The sequence below is a fragment of the Ciona robusta genome, chromosome 12 (genome assembly GCF_009617815.1).
Source record: "Ciona robusta chromosome 12, ASM961781v2".
Lineage (NCBI taxonomy): Eukaryota > Metazoa > Chordata > Ascidiacea > Phlebobranchia > Cionidae > Ciona > Ciona robusta.
In genome coordinates, this window is record NC_143246.1 from 6,977,404 (window position 1) to 6,997,593 (window position 20,190).

At 35.5% G+C, this 20,190-nt stretch overlaps 4 protein-coding genes across 5 annotated transcripts; 1 reads left to right on the top strand and 3 right to left on the bottom strand.

The window, feature by feature from the left end:
* Window positions 1-2,439: 2,439 nt before the first annotated feature.
* On the bottom strand, window positions 2,440-8,979 carry LOC149727319 (kelch-like protein 20). The gene is made up of 11 exons (XM_089890630.1): window positions 8,617-8,979; window positions 8,175-8,355; window positions 7,714-7,847; window positions 7,223-7,381; window positions 6,216-6,429; window positions 5,646-5,823; window positions 5,335-5,478; window positions 4,713-4,935; window positions 4,273-4,392; window positions 3,733-3,863; window positions 2,440-3,393 (listed from the first exon to the last, which is right to left on the bottom strand). Exons 1-11 carry the CDS (start codon window positions 8,875-8,877, stop codon window positions 3,348-3,350), a joined length of 1,791 nt encoding a protein of 596 aa, XP_089746756.1. The 5' UTR covers window positions 8,878-8,979; the 3' UTR covers window positions 2,440-3,347.
* A 380-nt stretch (window positions 8,980-9,359) lies between these two features.
* On the bottom strand, window positions 9,360-12,154 carry LOC149727320 (uncharacterized). The gene is made up of 7 exons (XM_089890631.1): window positions 11,799-12,154; window positions 11,668-11,715; window positions 11,306-11,448; window positions 10,999-11,067; window positions 10,612-10,678; window positions 10,186-10,357; window positions 9,360-9,676 (listed from the first exon to the last, which is right to left on the bottom strand). Exons 1-7 carry the CDS (start codon window positions 12,105-12,107, stop codon window positions 9,417-9,419), a joined length of 1,068 nt encoding a protein of 355 aa, XP_089746757.1. The 5' UTR covers window positions 12,108-12,154; the 3' UTR covers window positions 9,360-9,416.
* A 1,683-nt stretch (window positions 12,155-13,837) lies between these two features.
* Window positions 13,838-15,296, top strand: LOC149727321 (KICSTOR complex protein kaptin-like). Its single transcript, XM_089890044.1, has one exon. It carries the CDS (start codon window positions 13,838-13,840, stop codon window positions 15,044-15,046), a length of 1,209 nt encoding a protein of 402 aa, XP_089746170.1. The 3' UTR covers window positions 15,047-15,296.
* LOC149727322 (SET domain-containing protein 4-like) lies at window positions 14,983-18,641 on the bottom strand. 2 transcript variants are annotated; one of them, XM_089890041.1, is made up of 8 exons: window positions 18,501-18,641; window positions 18,078-18,215; window positions 17,507-17,617; window positions 16,950-17,274; window positions 16,373-16,568; window positions 16,069-16,193; window positions 15,597-15,834; window positions 14,983-15,388 (listed from the first exon to the last, which is right to left on the bottom strand). In XM_089890041.1, exons 1-8 carry the CDS (start codon window positions 18,565-18,567, stop codon window positions 15,173-15,175), a joined length of 1,416 nt encoding a protein of 471 aa, XP_089746167.1. In that variant the 5' UTR covers window positions 18,568-18,641; the 3' UTR covers window positions 14,983-15,172. The 2 variants fall into 2 exon arrangements, with proteins under 2 accessions (XP_089746167.1, XP_089746169.1); XM_089890043.1 differs by lacking the exon at window positions 15,597-15,834 and having other exon boundaries at window positions 15,255-15,388.
* Window positions 18,642-20,190: the final 1,549 nt, after the last annotated feature.

Below are 20,190 nucleotides of genomic sequence, written 5' to 3' on the forward strand. Positions count from 1 at the left end.
AGATGTTGAAGATGTACATACCACTCTACACGGAAGTATTGCAAAGGAAAACACCTACACATAATGAATCATCTTTACAATACAATCTTTTGTTTCATAATGTTTCACTAAGATGAAATCACACTCACTCTTGTTATCTCTTCATAAATGGACATTAAACTGAAATAATATGGACTGACATATCTTGATGGCTATTTTATGAGTTATGAAACCAAGCTCACTTCTTTATATATATTATATATATATATATATATTACAAGTTAACTTTCAATATAGGGCAACAGTTGGCACAAATGCACATTTACTACATTTTAGTAAATATTTAAATAATAACCTCATTATTTTATAATTATGATTATTATTATACCTAGAAATTCGAAAACCTATGCCATGCAATTTATTATTACATATAAACGGAAAAATAAGTTAAAAATCTTCACACACTAATAAAAACTTCACTCTTATATAGTAACTGCCGTTTGATTGACAGTTACTACCAATTGTCACAGACTTATTACAACCCCATCATAGCTGTCTTTAAACACATTTGAAGAAGACGGACCTTTAATGTGACAGAAATATTGATTTTAAATCAATCACCATTTAAATTCCACCAAGGTTTATTTAAGCACTATTATCAATTATACCAATCCCCATAGGTATTGTCTCATTTTAAATTTATTATTTAAATTATAATAAACAAAAATAAAAAGATTCTGCGTTAAAAGTCCTAAACTTTTAACGCAGCTTAACTTAGTTTTAATTTTAATCGTGCAATGTAAAAATAATAGACATACACAATTACACATAAATATAGAGAACATGGTAAATCTAAAGTAACAGTTTAGCAATGATTTATAAAAAACACGAAAATTGTTCAATTCAAATACCCAAAAATCAATAAAACATACAACGTTAACACCAATTGCTATTAAACAAATATATTTTATGTTTATATTCCTTACTACCAGTGTAATTATGTCACAATTAGTTTTAGTTACAATTAGGACAAGAAAAAAACAAAAAAAGTAAACCTATGACATATATAATATACGTTTTATGTAATTATAACTTCTATCGAATAAATAACACATAATATATCAATTCATATACTGAACAAATTTTCTCAAATTTAAAACGCCAAAATACCACAATATACTAAACAGGTCTGCTCAACTTTTAAACGGTAAAGTTAGTTTTTAAATTTTAATCGCTGCAAATTGTACGCGTTCGGTAATTTTGAGCTACAACATAACATATTTAAGCCTCAAATTTTACATATTTTATAAAATCAGCTCACGGTCACTAAATATATCAGAATACCTTACTAAACGCGCTGATCCAATTTAAGTCCTACGCTAAACACCCAAACCTAAAATCTCCGAGAATTTATGAACAGGGTCCCGCCTTTGCACACACGCTACGGCGCGTAAAGATTACGTCATTTATTTCGCCCTAGTAGATCAAATAGAAATGCCCTGAACTAAATATAGACACTGGTATAAATTAGAACGGTGCCATTGAATTTTGCCACAATAAAGATGACGCTCTGCCATTAAGAACTATAAATTAACCCTTTGAGCTTTAGAAGACACAAAATAAAGCACCCGTTAAAATTTTATACCAACGGATAGAAGCATGGCTGTCATAACAGAGTCTGTATATAAACATACGTATATACAATCTACATTCATAGTACAGTATATCGCGATGCTAGTAAATTGACTTACAATTTCATACGTGACATTTCAAACAAGAATATTAAAAAAAAATTTTTACCCAAATGTCATACAATTTCCATTAAATTTCATGCAATAAAAAGAAAATTTCTAACAAGTTTAAATAAATATAGTTCTTCTACATACTGAGGCTGTAGTATAAGGTCTGCATGTTTAAAACTACCAAGTAAAATCTACCTGCATCGGCGTCGCTATTTTACTTGGTAAAGCATTGATACAATGTATACAAACATCCCCACTTTTTCACAAATATCAAATGTCAACTAACTAAATTGCTATTACTTTCCTATTAAAACTTAGACGTCAATTTTTCAACTTGCGCTTTAGCGGTTAATATTACGAACTGGTATTCTATCCGATGTTAATTACTTAATTACCAAGCTAATCTTAAGCCTTCCTATTGTAATCTGAACACATGATTAATCTACCCTAATCTTAGCTATTGATGTGCGTTTAATACATAAGATTATACAACTTGTATGCAAAATACCCAACACTTTATAAATCCAAGATGATGTGTGTCTGTTTTCGGAAACTTTTGCTTATAAACAAGGCCAATATGGGAAGCCCCTTAAAATTCCAGACAAAGTTTACCATTAAACAGCAGACTAATGTAAACTATTTCATACTTTAAACTGCTCACACAGGTCTGTCTTCTATATAGTGAAGTCTTACCTACACATATAACCATTCAACTTAATTTCACATAAAGCAGATTTTGTATTTTTAAATAGATCAATAAAACAGAAACATCACGAAATAAAAACATCTTACTCCTTACAACAGTGCCACTCAACCCATTTCGTGGTGACCCAAATAATAATAGGAAATATGACAAAGCATTGATGACCTAGTTCTTAAAACAATTTAACTATTTAAATTATTGTTTCTACAACTTTATCAGTAATAGTTCAAAGACTTTGTAAACCACTGTAATTGGTAACCTAAACAAAATAAATGAACCCACTTTTGTTCACAACTCTTAGGGATGAGAAGCATTAATTATAAAAAAGCAAGTGTATTGAGAAATAGAGTGATATTTTGTGCTGTGGGGTATTGTCTACTACAGAGGAGTGGAAATACAAACACTTAGATTGAGTTGGAGTTGCTTAGTCACAGGAGAATATCTATTATAGAGCTAGGAATAGAAAACTGTGACTCATACAGTGCATTTATGTGTCATAATAAATGATCATGAATTTAACCCTCTGTAAATAACTGTTGAAACTTTTACTAAATCTTTGTGTTGGAGAGCAAAGACATAAAGTTGTGAATCTAATAAGAACAGCTTGAAATACAGGCTTAAATACCAAGTACCAAGTGATCAGTATTCAAACAGTTTATAGAATATGTAAATTTTAATATTTTTATCTAAACATCCTTTTTACTTGATTTAAATGTTTTATCAATATTTAAATAGTTTATAGAAATTGTATGTTTTAATATTATTATCCAAATATCCTTTTTACTTTAGTTTGAATCTGCAGGAAATGGCCTAGAACTGGAAGTATAGTAGTATTGGTAGATGGTAGTGTATGAAAATATAGCTGTGACCAGTTACAGTGAAGCAACGCATCTCCTGCTGGCTTGTGTTTACCATCAGCCTCCTCACGCTTGTGGGAGTCTTATAACACCAACACCTCCACCCAACCTCCTATATGCATAATGTAAGTTATGTAAACAGGGATAGAAAATATCATATATTGTTTAGAAACATATACTTCAATAACGCTCAGCAGAAATGTTATGAACAAGTCGCACACGTTGTGAGGAAGGCGATTGCGAAGTAGTAAAAATAGTAAATTTACAATGTTATATAATCGTATCCTCACAACTCTAAAACAAGATTGTTAATTTATGAAACAGATTTGGAAATAGGAAATATAATGTGCTAAAAGTATCCACTTTATACAGTACAATACTGCTGTTGCTTCTACCATTATACCATCTTCATATAATTAACCAAGTTATGCACACATATGTACAGTTATACCTGTAATGCATGCCATCATACATCCTCCATGTGTTGGCTTCAGGAGTGTAGATCTCAATGGTCTTGAGGTAGCTTGCTCCATCAAAGCCACCAACTGCCATGAGCTGGCCGTTCACCACAGCAAGGCCAACCTGAAGGGGAAAATGAAGTTAAATAAAGTACTAACTTTTTGGTCCATAGTGCAGTGGTTAGTATCGGGCCTCTAGCAAAAAGGGTTTAAGTTCTAGGCTATACGTTTCTGGGCTTTGCTATTACTATTGTGGGCGTGTTCTTGAAACTTAAATAGATAGTAACTCGTAAGTGTCAAGCGGGCATAAAGTGTATAAAACAGAATAACTGCGCAAGGATGACTGTTGTTTCCCCGCCGCTCTAGGGTAAAAATTGCTGCTTCCCTGTTAGGAAGACAGTACTTTTAACTTAACTGCAGCTTAAATTAGACACATTTTTCATGATAGATTTAAAATAAAACATAAGTTGTTGCTGCCATTCATGCTATTTGACTTCTACCACAATAACAACACTTATTCCAGCATAACCCACCCCACTCCTCCTTGAGTTCATGGCCACCACAGTTGACCAAGTGTCAGTAAGAGGGTTGTAGCGCTCCACACTGTTGAGTTCGGTGGTGTCGTCCCTGCCACCAACTGCGTATAGCATGTCCTGCAATGCAGGGATTGTAAAGATTGGGTTACCATTACTTTACCAAGTTACCAACTGCTTATTTCTATATAGCTGGAAATTTATGTGCGTATTCAAGTAATGTGCATTAGTCAGGAAAATAATACAAGTATAGTACCTATGTAAGATCTAACAATGTTTTTAGACATTACAACCTTAATAACCTATTCTACATTCTATGTAGGCATGGCAGGAGAACCTGGGATATAGACCAGAGTTCGCACAGCATTAAATGTGTTGCATAGACCTAGAGAACCGTTTATAATATGCCTTCATATAACACAAAAATCATTCTACTCTACCCGGTAAACAGCGCATCCAAGGTGCTTCCTTCGTGTGCTCATTGGCGCCATCTCTGTCCAGCGGTTCTCACGAGGGTCGTATCGCTCCACCAAGTTCCAAGGTGTTTGGCCATCGGAGCCCCCGACAGCATACAAGTACCCACCAAGCACTGCCACAGCTACACCAAGTCTCTTTATGTTCATGGAAGAAACTTTGTTCCACCTGTTCTGCTTGGGGCTGTACCTGTGTACCATATACAATGTATTATCATGCCCAGGATTTTACATATATGTTTAACATGTCATTACTAGTTAAAGCAACAATTAATTATGACTAAGATGATCCACAATATTATGTTGGGTTTTTATAAGCCATGTATGATGTTTTTAATTATGCCACAACACAAATACTTCATAATTCTATATGAGTAATGAATAGAAATGTCAGGATACTCGAGAGATTTAGAGCATATTTAGCCCATTACACCAACATTGCATATGCACATTCTATTCTATATAGGTGAGGTGCTACACCATGGGACCTGTGATGTAGATCAGATTTTATATTTGGGTGAGGTTGTACAGTAGGATTCTAGCCAAAGCTGTCCCATCACCCCAACAATTATACAAATACAATCCATACCTTTCCACGATATCCAAGCAAGACATTCCATCTTGCCCCCCCACTGCATATAAGTAACCATCCAACACAGCAACACCCACACTGGTACGACACGTACTTGTGGGTTGGACATCAGATGACCACTGGTTGGTTTGAGGGTCATATCTGTTTACATTGAATGTGACATTATACAACATAATTTATTTATCTCTTAAAATACGATAGCGAAGATTAGGTTAATTAATAAAACAAAGAGAAAAGAATTAGAAACAAAATGATGGTTATTATACACTTTGGGCTATATAACTAATTATATAGGGGCATTGGCATACCTTTCAACACTGTTGAGATATGATGTGCCATCATGCCCGCCCACAGCGTACAGTAGATCATCCAATACTGACACACCCACGCCACACCTTCTCTTGCTCATTGGCGCCACCAAGCGCCATTCACGAGATTCAGGGCAATATCTTTCAACTGAGTTGATGGCATCCCCGCTGCACCAACCTGGATGTATTGAACATTGTAATATATATTACATTTTTAAGAGTAGGCCAATAAAATAGTTTGTAATTAAAAATTGCTAGGAAGTAGAAGCCAAAAGTAAACTCTGGCAAAAACCTGGATCATCGTTCGTGCCATATGGCTTCATTCTAACAGAAAGGTAAAATTGGATGGTAACAAATCCAAATCAATAAATACATTTTTGAATTAAAGGTTGCTGGGGCAATGGCCTAAACTCCACGTCCTATGGTGGTTGTAGGACCTCAGCTTTAACTTTATATAATGGAAGACTCTTTGGGGTAAAAGGCAAAATCTGGCCTAAATCCCGGGTCCTGTTTAAATACCTCACCCACATAGAATAGAAGAATTCTAGTGAATACAACATTACCAACTACCTCCAACAGCAAATAGAACTTCTCTGGTTATCGGGCGCCGTGGCCTTGTTCTTGGCCCTTGCATGAGTGGCCGCTCTTGTGGTAACAACATGTAGTTCTTAGCTTCATCAACTAAGTCCCTGCATTGCTCATCTCCATGTATAAAGGGATCTACACTCACTACTCCAACGAGGAACTTGGGAGTCAGAAGGGGAAGGCGGACATGTTGTAGAACCTGGGGAGATGGGAGTTACAATATATGGAGATTTAAGACCAAGGATCTTTAGGTTTCATTACATTTAGCTGCTACATTAAATAATATGGGTTTTATACGATAAGGGTGAGGTCTATAATAAGACACACCTAAAACCTGGCCTGGGATGCAGCCGTAGGTATATTACTCCAAAACCCAGGGTGCTACCATCTAGACCTCTCTGAGTGTATATACACTTATAAAAAGAGATTCTTTTCTATGGTATAAAGGTGAGGTATCCAGTGAGGCACACCTGGGATAAGACAGGAGATGTATTTAATATTCCATCTACACGCAGGGTGCTACCATCCGAACAAAACAATTAAATATGAATTACCAGCAGATTATTGGATAAAAGATTAATATCTGACAATACAGAAAGTATAGATGCTACAAAACACTTGAAATACCTTCATATTAATGATTAAATAAGAATTCCTATTTGTATTAAACCAAGTGCATCACAAAACACACAAGACACAAGAGCTATACACACAGCGTCATAGAGGGTAAGGCGTCCTACAAAGTTCAATGTAAAACCAAACTAATGGATGACTAGAGTTAGTACCATAGGAATTGTGGGTGAAGGGAATTGTTACACCACGTCTTTACATTGGACTAAACATGATTACAACAATGTTGCGCAATACAATGTGGCATTGAATGGTAACAATGATCTGTGGTGTGGTGACAATTGTGACTTAGATCGTAACCAATTCAACAATAGTAACATAACATGGTTATTACAATATTCATCCACTTTAAACTAACACACCTTAGGCAGTAAATTTCTTCTGTCTTTAAGGTCATGTTTAATCCATGTAGTAACAGCTTTATAAACATGTTCTTCTGATCGAACGTTCAGGTCGTCGGAACTTATGATTTGGATCAATTGGTCAACCGGTAGAAGACGAAACTCCTCGCTTTCTTTCACCTTTGCAAACATATAATAAATATTAAATCAAAGGCAGTAAGATGCACATTGTGTGTGGAATATATTTTCTGGGTTTTATATCCAATCTTAAACATAAAGGCTAAAGACATTTGGCAACAATTGCTTCATTCCAGTCTAATGGGTTGGCTAAACCCTAAATTATCAGCCATACAGAAAACAAAATCACCCACAAAGTTGAATACGTGGTAACATGTTAGCAGGTATGAGGTGTATGAAACATAACCCCCATGGTATAACTACCATCATTGACCCGCCCACAAGGATAAGCATTGTAGCTTTTATAGCCTAACTTCACATTATAATAGTCATACCTCTTGGAAGTTTGCTTGTGTAAACTTATCGGCCACCCTCAGTAACTCACGACAAGCATGTGTATCGGCGAACGCACGAATACCCAAACAATTTGTCGGGTCAAGTTGTCGTTTTAGAAACTCACTGCAGATTTCTAAAAACACATTGATTTATAAATACTAAAACAACAAACTAGTGTTAATCAATATTTTAGAATATTTAAATATTGTCTATTTCTAAACACCACTAATTTTTGAATGATTTCGGGCATGTTATGTATCAATGACATCTAAAGATGGGTTTCAATGTTTTGTTACACGACAATACACTGATAGATACTAACGTGCTTTGCCATAGGTCAACTCTTATACATATAAAACCTACACCCAACCTTCTGCCAAGATAGTATATTTAACCAATAACCATAGTTCATCCATATACTAGATTCCCATCTCCCACAAACCCCCATATTAAACCCTACCTTGTATTTCCACCATCTGCAGCAAACAGGCAGCAGGCAACAAACACTGGACGTTACTTTCCTCTACCGTTATTTGTGCAGTGTATGCGAAATCTATCAGTAGTTCCATGGCTTTCTCTTCAATGTCACGGATAACAATCTCGGTTTGGTGGCTTTCCGCCAACTCCACAGTGAACATGGCCTGGAAATAAAATTTAGTTGTTACTGTTATATATTAATGCTGCTGCCAAAGGATGCGGGTTCAGGGCTCGGCACTTCTACTATTGTCAGCATATGTGTCCTTTGGCAAGAAACTTAATGACAATTGGTCAAACCTGTGGTCACTAGCATGGTAACTCATGAGAAAGCACCAGGTGTATGAAACAAAACAACTGTGCTATAATACCTGTCATTGTCCCATCATGCAATTAAGGTACATTTAATAAATAATAATGCATCTTACATGAAAGTAAGGTGAAGCAGCTGCAAGTACAACACGATGTGCATGAAGTTTCAAACTTCCAACAACGATAGCTACGTCCCATAGCTCTTGTCTCTTTCTTAATATATTCAACACATCCAGTATCTGGTGCGGGTGCTTGTCCGATGTATGACGTAGAGATGACGATTTATTTACAACCGTTATGCCTGTAACTGGTTGTAACCGGTTACCACACACCGACGTTATGTCCATGGACATTGGAACGCCACGTTCTGCGTACATTATGTACGACTCTCCACCAAAATTGTTTTGCGTTTAACTAAGACATCAGTCAAGTAATATTAAAACCCTCTTGCAACAAAATCTGATAAGAAAAGTACGTAAATTAGGCGAAATTTTAAAGTAAGTTTAAAGCGTAAAAAAACAGATAACAACTGTATTTAACCAGTACTATGACATTGAATAACATTTAGATTTGCATATACTGTATTTTAAACTTTCCATTTTTCGTATATTGATTTAAAATGTATGCTTTTCTGTGCAAACAATAAAAGCAGAAGTGAAAATTCGGTCATTTCACTTCTTCTATATATAGTCCGGTGAACATGTTCCGCTTGGATGAAAACCAACAATGGGTACGAAATAACAGAATATTTATAGTTATACACGAGTTTGAGAGAAGTTCACAAAAGCGTAAATTTTTTTGTGAATAAGAGCTATTGTAATACAATACTTAATACAAAAGACAATACTAAACACACAAATATTGGTTACGACTTTTATTGAAATTTCTTTGAAAAACAGTTACTTTTTATTGACAGTTACAATTGTTTTTGCTTTTTCGTATTAAACAATCCCAATGTTTCCAAAATCGCCTTTTTCTCATTGAAATAATCCCTGAACCACTCAATGTGCAAATGTTTCTCTTTAACAGTAAGGTGTGGGTTGGCTGATAATGCTGTTATGACGGACACCATGAAGAGACGTATGGGACCACTCCGTGGACACCAATCACCCTCATTAAGTTTGTCATCAAGGAAAACATGTTGATGGAACGGAACATTCTGTTCTTCCTCCATTCCTGTGAATAGGGGTTGGTTTATTAAAGATTGGCGCAATGACAAAGCGGTTAGCACGCATGCCTTTAGCCCTCCAGAGGTTACGATTCGAAGCTGTACTATCAAGGGAATGTGTGCCGCTGGGCAAGGTGCTACTCATTTATACACTGGTGCCTAGGTTAGTTGTATGATAACATTGCTCTCTGATGAGGATTTCACACTCAACACTTCTGTTTTATCAAAAGCCGGGTCTAAACCTATGAAAACCAACAATTAAATAAAACATAGGCACTTATGTTATAACTCTCGGCCTGGAGGTACGAAACAAAACACTTGTGTTATAACTGGTATTGCTAACTATGCAAGGATAAATAAGATACGTTCGTACATTTATATAAACACCCTTTGATTACTCAAGAAATTTCTTCATCCCATGAAGATAAAAACATTATATTTATGATAACTTGTACATAGGCACTAAAATAACTGCCATGATCCGAACATGCGGAGATAAGTAAATACATTCATTCACCTTCTTCATTATTTATAGGAAACTTCCACATCTTGCCCTGATCCATTAATCTATAAACCTCATCAAACTGCGTGCTGGGTGGTGCCATGTCTTTAAACTTTTCCACTTCATCAAAGAAATATTTGTCGTGCCAATCTATTGCTGACCATTTGCTTGAATCAGGGTTAAGATCCTGGATATGCAAAACATAGACAATATATGTGGGGGCATTGTTAATATAATTGTAGTGTATACTTGTACACAGTCCAGATATATATAGCTGAATCACATGTTTTGTAAGGAAAGAAAGACACCTATAAAAATCCCTCATCTTTCACAACAAACATATATATACCTACATAAATATAAATTCATATTAAATTCCACAACACCTTGTTATAATACGAACTACAATACATAAGCATAAACAATTTAGGTCCAGGTTACCTCTGCTGTCTTTACAGTTGAAGAACCATTCTTGAAGATGTTCAATGTTTCGGTTGAGTGCAAAGTTCTGCATCCATATAATATTTAAACTTTATGATTATATAAATTACTAAACATTATAAAATTGTGGGTAAATGTGCCAACTGTGGCAAAAATCACAGGTCCTTTGCATGTAGTACAGAGACAGTGTAATAAATGTTCTGGGCTTCAAGCAAAAAAACATTGATTCTCCATATGGAAATATGGGCAACCAGCCCAAACCTGGAATGCCATTTCTAAAGCAGTGCCTTTAGTGCGAATTACCCACAGACTCAAGTAGAAATACATAGATAATAAAACTAAAATGAGTACTAAGCTATAGCAAATTAGCAACAAAGTGAATCTTACTTGGCTACTTGCTTCACATGCATCATTTCTTCAATTTGTTTTTCCTCTTTTAAATTATCCAAGTACGAACTGTGAAACAAAGTATAAGTTGATCAAATTATAAACATAAAATGTTTGTGCATCATAGGTACAAAACTTGTACAAATGCAGAGGGGGTAGGCACAGCTAGTTAGACAAAGAATCATGTAGAACCAACCAACTTACTGGTTGTGATGTTCACTGATTATTGCAGTGAAGAAAATTGAGGGGTAAGCCTGCCCACCCAGCCTGCCTGGGTTTGGTGCCTCTGGTTACAATATTACTTCACCTAACATTCTGTGCTCCACCACCATCATCATTGTCATTCGTTGAAGGTTGTTCGATCTGTAACATCCGGTTTAGAAGTTCCAACTCTGAGGTTGCTCTTTCTACTTCAGCATCTTCTCCAGGATGTAACTCTGATGCAACTTCCTGGAAGATGGATGTTTAATTGAGTACATTACCTACAAATTCATCTTTCTTTAAAAGTAATGGTTATCATGGACAGTGGTTGTCATTTAAGGGGGGCGTCAATAAGTTAGCCTATCTTACCAGGGATATAATTTGAACGGATATCGGTAAATGACGCAATATCTGCAGGTAATAAATTGTTTATTATCTTAGTATAAAACGTTAGGTTTATTGAATTACCTTCACAATTGTTTCTATCTTGGATTTCGACTTTTTCCCTAGAACCTTCTGTAACACAAAGCTCATGATTAGTAAAGTTTTAAATCATTGGTATTATATATATAACACCTAACAAATATTCATTCTTTTACCTTCTTTTTAGTTGCAACAGTCAGCTTTGGTTGTTTGTCTGTTGTATCCGATTCTTTTTTATCCTCCGTAGGTTGTGCAGCTTTTTTCTTCTTTCGTTTCTGTTTTTTGACTTTTTGTTCCGGTTGTTCTGTTGATTTATCTTGATTATCACCATACCATAGACTTCTACTTTGATGGAATCCTTTGTAATGGGAAATACACACCATGGGTGCTGTTTCTGACCCGAAACATTTATCAGTTCTGGATATGACTTTGTTTAGATGTCTACACGTTAATATACCACGATTTGCAACTCGTAAAGTAAACATTATGAAATATCTACACCTAGCCTACAAAAGAAACATAAAAAATGTTAAAATTTAGGTCACAATCAGTTAAATACCCATATTATAATACCCATATTATCCTTCATTGTCTATTCTAATTCTTAGCACGCTTTTTTTACTATAAGGGGGATCCCCAACTTACTCCCTGCTGCCGCTTAGTGACAAAATATATTTTGTAACTGCAACCACGTGTGTCGCCAAAGAGTTTAAAACACGCTTCACCAGCTAGCGACAAGAAAAAACTCAAATTAAATCCGCAACGCTCGAGGTAGACTGCATAGCTGTACAATCGTTTTTCAAAGCAAATTTCCCTCGAAAATTGTATATTTTTGCAAAACCACATTGAATTTCGTTGAAATTTTAAGCTTTTTATCCAAATTCAGCAATTTTCAATTGTTATAACCAATCTCCATTACGTTACGTGTTACACTATTACGGGGATTCCCGAGACGTAAAACTTGTGTGCCAATCTAAAAGGGGTCCTACTAAAACACGCCCGGCGGGGCCCGGTGGGGCCCGGTGGAGAAAAATATACTAAAACACGCCCGGTGCGGGGCCCGGTGGGGCCCGGTGGGACCCGGTGAGGACCCGGTGTTACGAGTCATACTAAAACACGCCCGGTGGGGGGCCCGGTGAGTATTTCTTGAAAGGGGAGCTTTCCCTATGCAAGAGCCACCAAAATGCGTGTGTGAAACAGAACTTCTGAAAAAATTGGAAGATATTGTCTGTCTTCAAGGCATAAAGATGGCAATTTTCGGTGATAGAAATTACATTCTTGCTCCGCACTCCGCACGTCATCGCTGAAACAAAATGTGCATAGAAAATAAAACATGATGATGAAAATGGACACGTAATTCGCAAGTTCTTTAATTATCGCTCTGCCAAAATGGAAACAAACGTGGGATCGCGCTACTAAGGGCTTGTCCGAATACGTAAAAGCCTAACACGCTAACTAAAAGACACATCATGTCTAATATTTACATTTTTCGTTTTAAAAGTTACATTGTTCGTCTTTTAAAGTTTTTAATAATAAAACTTCGATCAAGTAAGTGTATGTATAGTAGCACATATAGTAGGGTGGGGTAAGATGGGACGCCTTTTCATTCTGTTTTTCGTCCCATTTGGTAGTAAGCAAAGAACATTCAAAGAATTATAAAACTATATTCTTACGACTCCCATAGAACGTTGTTAATTGTTTAAAACACGAACAGAAAATTTGGATCTTATGTGCTAAAGGTGTCCTGTCTCCCCCCGTCCTACTGTAATATTTAAATATCCTGATCGTGTTTTAAACAATTAACAACAGTCTATGGGAGTCGTGAGGACATAGTTTTATAAATTCTTTGAATGTTCTTTGCTTACTACCAAATGGGACGAGAAATAGAATGAAAAGGTGTCCCATCTTACCCCACCCCCTATTAACAAAATTCAACGAATAAACTTTTGCCAAAAATACAGTTCATTATGTAAGTGTACAACGAAACAAACTTCGTACATCCATAATCAAAGTTAATTTTCAAAAAACTCAACTCGGGGGTCTCATTAGGCTAAAAATCTGAATACACGCATCACATTTTGGTGGATCTTGAATAGGGAAAGCTCCCTTTTCAAGAAATACTCACCGGGCCCCCCACCGGGCGTGTTTTAGTATGACTCGTAAACACCGGGTCCTCACCGGGTCCCACCGGGCCCCACCGGGCCCCGCACCGGGCATGGAAAATAAAAACTGTTTTTTGGAGATTGATTTCGACAGACTGCCCTGTCAGACAAACATATATGGCGTTACAAAAATTGCTCCAACCGCTACAAACCCATCTAGTAAATTGCTTGTAGCTTTGGCGAACGGAAAGATATATATGTGTGATCATCAAGAACACTCGAGTAATATCCAAAAAGGTAGCAAAGAGGTTCCGTTCACTTACATACCACCAAAGTGTCATGTTATATCTATTGACAGCTTTAACTGCGGTGCAAGGGGTTTAATCATTGGGGTGACATTCGCTGAAGAATCAGGCGAAAATTTCCTCAACATTTATTGCAACTATGGCGACAACGTACCAGAATTTCATGAAAGAGATTTGGAAAACTTGGCTTACACTTTTAAGAGCTTTGCGTTAACTTTTACCCCGTTTCAACTGACACACCGGAAAGTGAAACGTTGTAATGATGTTTCGTCACGATCGGTATTTATTTTACTTGGTGACGATAAATTTCATGTTTATTCGCAAATAAGCGATGATGTCGAATTCATAGAGGACGAAATAAAAGACTATTTTGTCGAGCTTGTAGTTTGTGAGAGCGTACCAACGTATTTGGAGATTTATGCTGTTGATCAAACTACAAGAGTCACTGCTGTTGGTTACGCTAACGGGAAAATTTGTTTGTTTTTGGTTGATTGTACCACCAATACTATTATAAAGTCATTGAAAATCCAACATTCAAGTATTATCTCACAGTTAGTGTTGTATCCTGATAATAGAAATCAAAAAAATGAATATGCCAACTTTATGTTGGTGGTTGCAAGCACAAGGGAAGAAGCAGTCGTGTATTCTGATGTATTAAACCTGGGGTTTGAAAAACCTGTTATACTGCGCTCTAGTGGTGATGGAGATTGCGTCACTTGTTGTGCAGTTGGGCGTGACAATTGTGACGGAACAATAGAGATTGTTATTGGAACTTATGATCAAAGAATCCTTCTTTATAAAAACTTTTCCACCCCAATTGTTGAACCATCATGGGTAAAACATTTTGCTCACCCAGTGTTGAAGACTGAGCTTTGTGACATCACAGGCGATTACATCACAGAACTCATTGTTTTCACAACAAAAGGAATTCATATTCTTCAAAGAAACTTGCATAATGTGTTGAATGTTTATAAAAATGTTTTAAAAAACGAGATAATTGATGCTAAAAAAGACTAAAATAGCATAAATTTCAGTAAGGGTGAGGTCCTCATAGCATGGGACCTGGGATTTAGACCGGAGTTCTACCATTAGCCCAACACCCAGGGTGCTATAACATAAAATTCAAGATTAAACGATCAAACCTTATTTTTCATCGCAATCATTAAAACAAACATTTATTATTTTCTTTGTTAATATTTCTTGAAGCGATGTTTCTAATATTTCCAAATGTATCTGCCATAATTTTAATACAAGTTCAATGTGTGAAGTGTTGTTCATGCTTCTACATTGTTTCATTCTTTCTTGGGTTGCTTTAGTGAGCTCAGCGCAAAGGTTTTGGAGAATTTGAGTCGCTGTGGTCTGTGAAAAAAATATGTTTGAACACTAAGAATAAATAGAAATGAAGTCCAATGCATAAAAAGCAAAACATTTAAAAAATTGTAACAAAATAATTGAAAGCTGGCACGAATTGTACGAAACAGAACATCCATGTTATACCAACTGTTGTTGCCCCACATAAGCATCAGTTACATTTATGTAGTTTAAGTTTGGCATCTTAAATGCTTACCAATGAATTCACTGCATTTGGAAACTCATTCATTGAAATACTTTTCTGCATTAACTGCAGACATATCTTTGATATTTGGTTGTTGTTCATATTACAAGTCATAACGGCCAATACAACACATTGTATCAATGTCCATGACGGTCCATGTATTGTGAATGCAAGGCCTTTGTCTAAATCATATTTCTTCAATTGATTTAATAAGGAATTGCTGGGACAAATAGCTGTCTTTACTGAATATCTAAAGAAGATTTGTTTATGAGGCATTACATAAGATTGTTGTGATGAAACAAACAAGAATGGGTATACACTGCATTAATATGAAAACAATGGTTTCTGTAAAAATGAACATCTTGTGGTCCTTATATTACACAAAATATTACACATTCTAATTGTGTAATAGAAACAAAAAAAGGAGAAAACTTGATATAGATAAAGACATAATGTAACTTCTAAATGTATTAGTTTTACATACTTTATAAAAGACAGAACATGGCGCACATCAAGTGCTACAACATCATGTTTGTTTGGTGTCTTACACACGAACCCATATTCGAATAACAAAGTTGAATTACTGAGAGCCCCGTAACTTATAAACACCTGTAAAAGATTTAAAAGTTATCTTTTCATTACCATTAAGTTAAATATGGGGTAACTTGTGAGCAAGCACGGGGTGTATGAAACAAAACACCCATGTTATAACGAATGTCATTGCCCTGCATAGTAGTGATAACCAAGTTACATTAAATCAAGCAATAAAATAACTTATTTTAACTCACTTGTGTAAATCGCTTAAATTTGCAATGTGTTCTTAACTCAAAGCATTTGTTTGTGTTGTTGAACTCAGCTTTTGTGTTCACTTCGTTAGAGTGGTTAAGTAAGTCTAAATATGGAACCAAGAAATATTTATCTGCTGCTGAAGATTGGTAGCAACATTTCATCACTGTTGGATCATCATGGGTGGAATAAACGCACCTGTGATGTAATAATGATAAAATTATTTAAGGGATGATGCCATTTATGCCAACAACATAACTGAAACTATTATGGGGGAGTGTGGGCCTTAGGAAGATTTTTTCAACCCAGCAGTCCCTTATAGGTTGTCCAAATTGTCAGTCATACACAAAAATAATCACCCACAAGTAACATATACATGGTAACTCGTAAGCGGACACGAGGTGTATGAAACAGAACACCCATAACGACTGTCATTGTCCCACACCCACACAGTTACGTATGTGGTTACTCCTAAACATGCAGAAAGTGTATGAAACAAAACACCTGTGTTATAACAACTGTCTTTGCCCCGCCACATAAATAAGTTACATTCATTTATCTTACAATACAAACCCTCACCTAGTATTCACACAACACCACGCCCATCTGTATTCAATCCAGGATATTTCTTCATGATAATTTAAATCACTTCCCAACTTTTTTATCATTTCATTCAATTCTTGAAACTGTTGTTTTACACAATCTATTGTTTTGTTCACACAAATCTGCAGCTGTTTGGGCAGGGTGTGTATTTCTTCCATCTCCCAGTAAAGGGGGTGTGTAAAAGTTTGTGGTAAAACCTTAACATAGTAGCCCCAAGTTGAGCTTGGTTTATTCTTGTCCAATTTACGTTTTTCTTCGATTAGAAAAATACAGAGAATTTGGATACCTGATAACTTTAAACCTGAAATAGAGAGAATAATTAAATATTATTAATTAAAGTAGGAATTACTGAATAATATACAGGCCATTACAATGGGTATTATTACAACATTAAATTTATCTGTTTAAATACGATAGCGAGGATCAAATTAATTAAAACAACGGAGCAGATAAATTGCAAAAAACAACAGTTGTATAAAAATATAGTGGAGCGTTTTAAAGATTACTATTCATTATAAATTATATAAACTTACCATCTTGTATTGAATGATAAACAGATGAAATACTTTGTGCAAACTTTGAATGATTGAATGCAGAATTAACACCAACCATTGCAGCTTGTGGTATGGATAAAATGACATCACCTACGACAGATAACAAATATATTTTCATTCTATGTGGGTGGATCCCGCAGCACAAAATACCATGGGTCCTAGGATTTAGCCCAAGATTGGCACAATATCCCAAACAAATATATTTACTTGAATAGTCATTTTGTACTTAATTTTTCTTTTAAATCTGAATTACTTGGTTAGACATTTAATTTATTCAATACACAAAGTACAGTTTAAAGTGTTGGCCACATAACACTCTGGGTATTTTTATCCAGGTAAACAACCTCACTTGACCTATATCACCATTACAAGCAAGGAGAGTTATGTCAGTTAAGTTAAAAACTTGTTTATACATATAGAAGCAAGTATATCCCAGATGGTATTTCAACATTGTAGGATTTAGCAATCCTAAAAAAGTTCGAACACCTGTTTGTAAACAACTGAAATTGCCCACCATAAAACAATAAACGAGTTACATTAATTTACTCACCTTCACAAATTGTTGTTTTAGCCATCATCCCTCTACCAGTATCTTTAAACACAAATGGAGCCAACGATTTATTTTTGAATCCGAATTCCTTTTTCATTGATTTCAACAAATCATAATATATTTCTTGAGCAACAAAATCTGTGATGTAACAAGTGTTATTGTGACATCATTCAGTGTAGTAGTGGTCAAAAATAAAACCAACATTTACAACAAAATCGATAAGATACTTTTGAAAAAATTCTGCTGCAGAGCTACCATACATGAAGTAATGTCTGAAACCGGGATAATGTCTTGCAGGTGGCAGACATAATGTTGGAACAAAGTTTTAACCTTAAAACGCAATTTTCAATGATCTCCACCAGAATTTGTATATTGTATAACTAATGTATTGCAATAACAGCAAAGTAAATCTTTCTAACTTACTTTTAGGGTTTTGTGTCTTTTTACGCGTCCGTTGTCTTGCTGTTCTTCCTTTACCATTGGTAGGCATATGTGTTGTGTTCAATATGTTTAATGTAGTATCACACACTCGTACCTAACCATGTACCATACTTTATGTTATTGTGGGTGATTTCTTAATCAGACCCTTTATTTCACACAATACAAAAGTTTGTTTAAATATGTTTATTTAACGTTTGAATTATTTCTGTACAAACAAAACTCTAGTGATAATTTGGCAAACACAGTATTTTCCACATTAAGTAAATGAAACTGATGATATTATTATTCGTACAGTTTCAATAATTTAACATTGAAAGCCTTGAAAAGACGAATGGAACTTTTAATAGATTGAAAGTTAGATCATTGCATTAACAATGTAAATAACGCAGAAAGGACAAGGCTACTCAATAGAACAGCCCAGCCAGTTGTATATACACTGTTCAATGACAAGCCTGATGCGTTGTCCCACATTAAATGTCGAACTCCATTACATATGTGGAATGTCAGGGGCCATGCAAGGCACATTTTAATGTCAAATAAAACAAGAGAGCCAAGCATGGATCCATGAAGGTAGTTTGCCGTTTGCAACGCACATTCTGCTGCCCCTGGAATGACTGTAGCCGCAGCAAAAGCACAAGTTGCACCTGCTAACATCATTCCTGTAGCTCTGTGGGTGATTGACAGCATGGACGTCAACTGTGGTTTGTAGATTGTAAGATGGGGCGACATGGGTCGGTTTGTTTCCTTGTTTTTCGCCCAGAACTCGTCCATCTGCTGCTGTGCTGAACCAGTTGACTTTAATGCAGAATTATAGACTTGGGAACATGCAGGGTTCATTAGGTTGCAAACCCCGAACGATTTGCGCAAAGCAACTCTTGTGATTATTGACATTTTAGAGTAGCAGAGTCTAAAACAATTTATATATAACTAAAATGTAAATGTCTGGTGCTACATAAGAATAACAATAAAACACAATGTGTACAATGTATTTATCTCTTTGAAAAAACATAGAGAATATCAAATTACTAAAAATACGAAAAAAATTAATTGAGAGTGTTAACCCTTAAAAAAAACTCATTAATTGACTGATCTAAATCATCACGTTGGATTTTACACCATTAGTAATGATTCTTTATTAATTACATTTATTCTTTGCGTAAACAGCCTCTGTTTCGTAATACAAAACGTTTTAACATTGACTTACTGCATTTACTTTATTTACATTGTTAATTAATTGCCGAAACGTCTGGCAGAAATAATGTCGACTTCACTTTTTGCACAAACATAGACAAAGTATACAAATACCGCAATAATTCGATCTACGTCTAACCGCATCAGCTTCTTGGCAAACGACATTCGTAATGCGTATAACATTAACATAAAACCATTTTTATATAATAATAAACCGATTATACTTCTAAAACCCCAAACTTGGGAACACTACACATTTGTATGACACTATTTCTAAGTGAGTCTTATGATTTGACCTCTACCAGAGTTTATATACGGACTTTGACCTGTACAAATCTACGGCTACATAAGGCTACCAGAATTGACCGTGACATTCGTCCAAGTACACGCAAATTGAGTCGCTCTATATCATGTTTGCTATGTCATATCGTATACATTAATCAAAGGGGATTTTCTTCTAGGGAATAAATACGTCGGAACA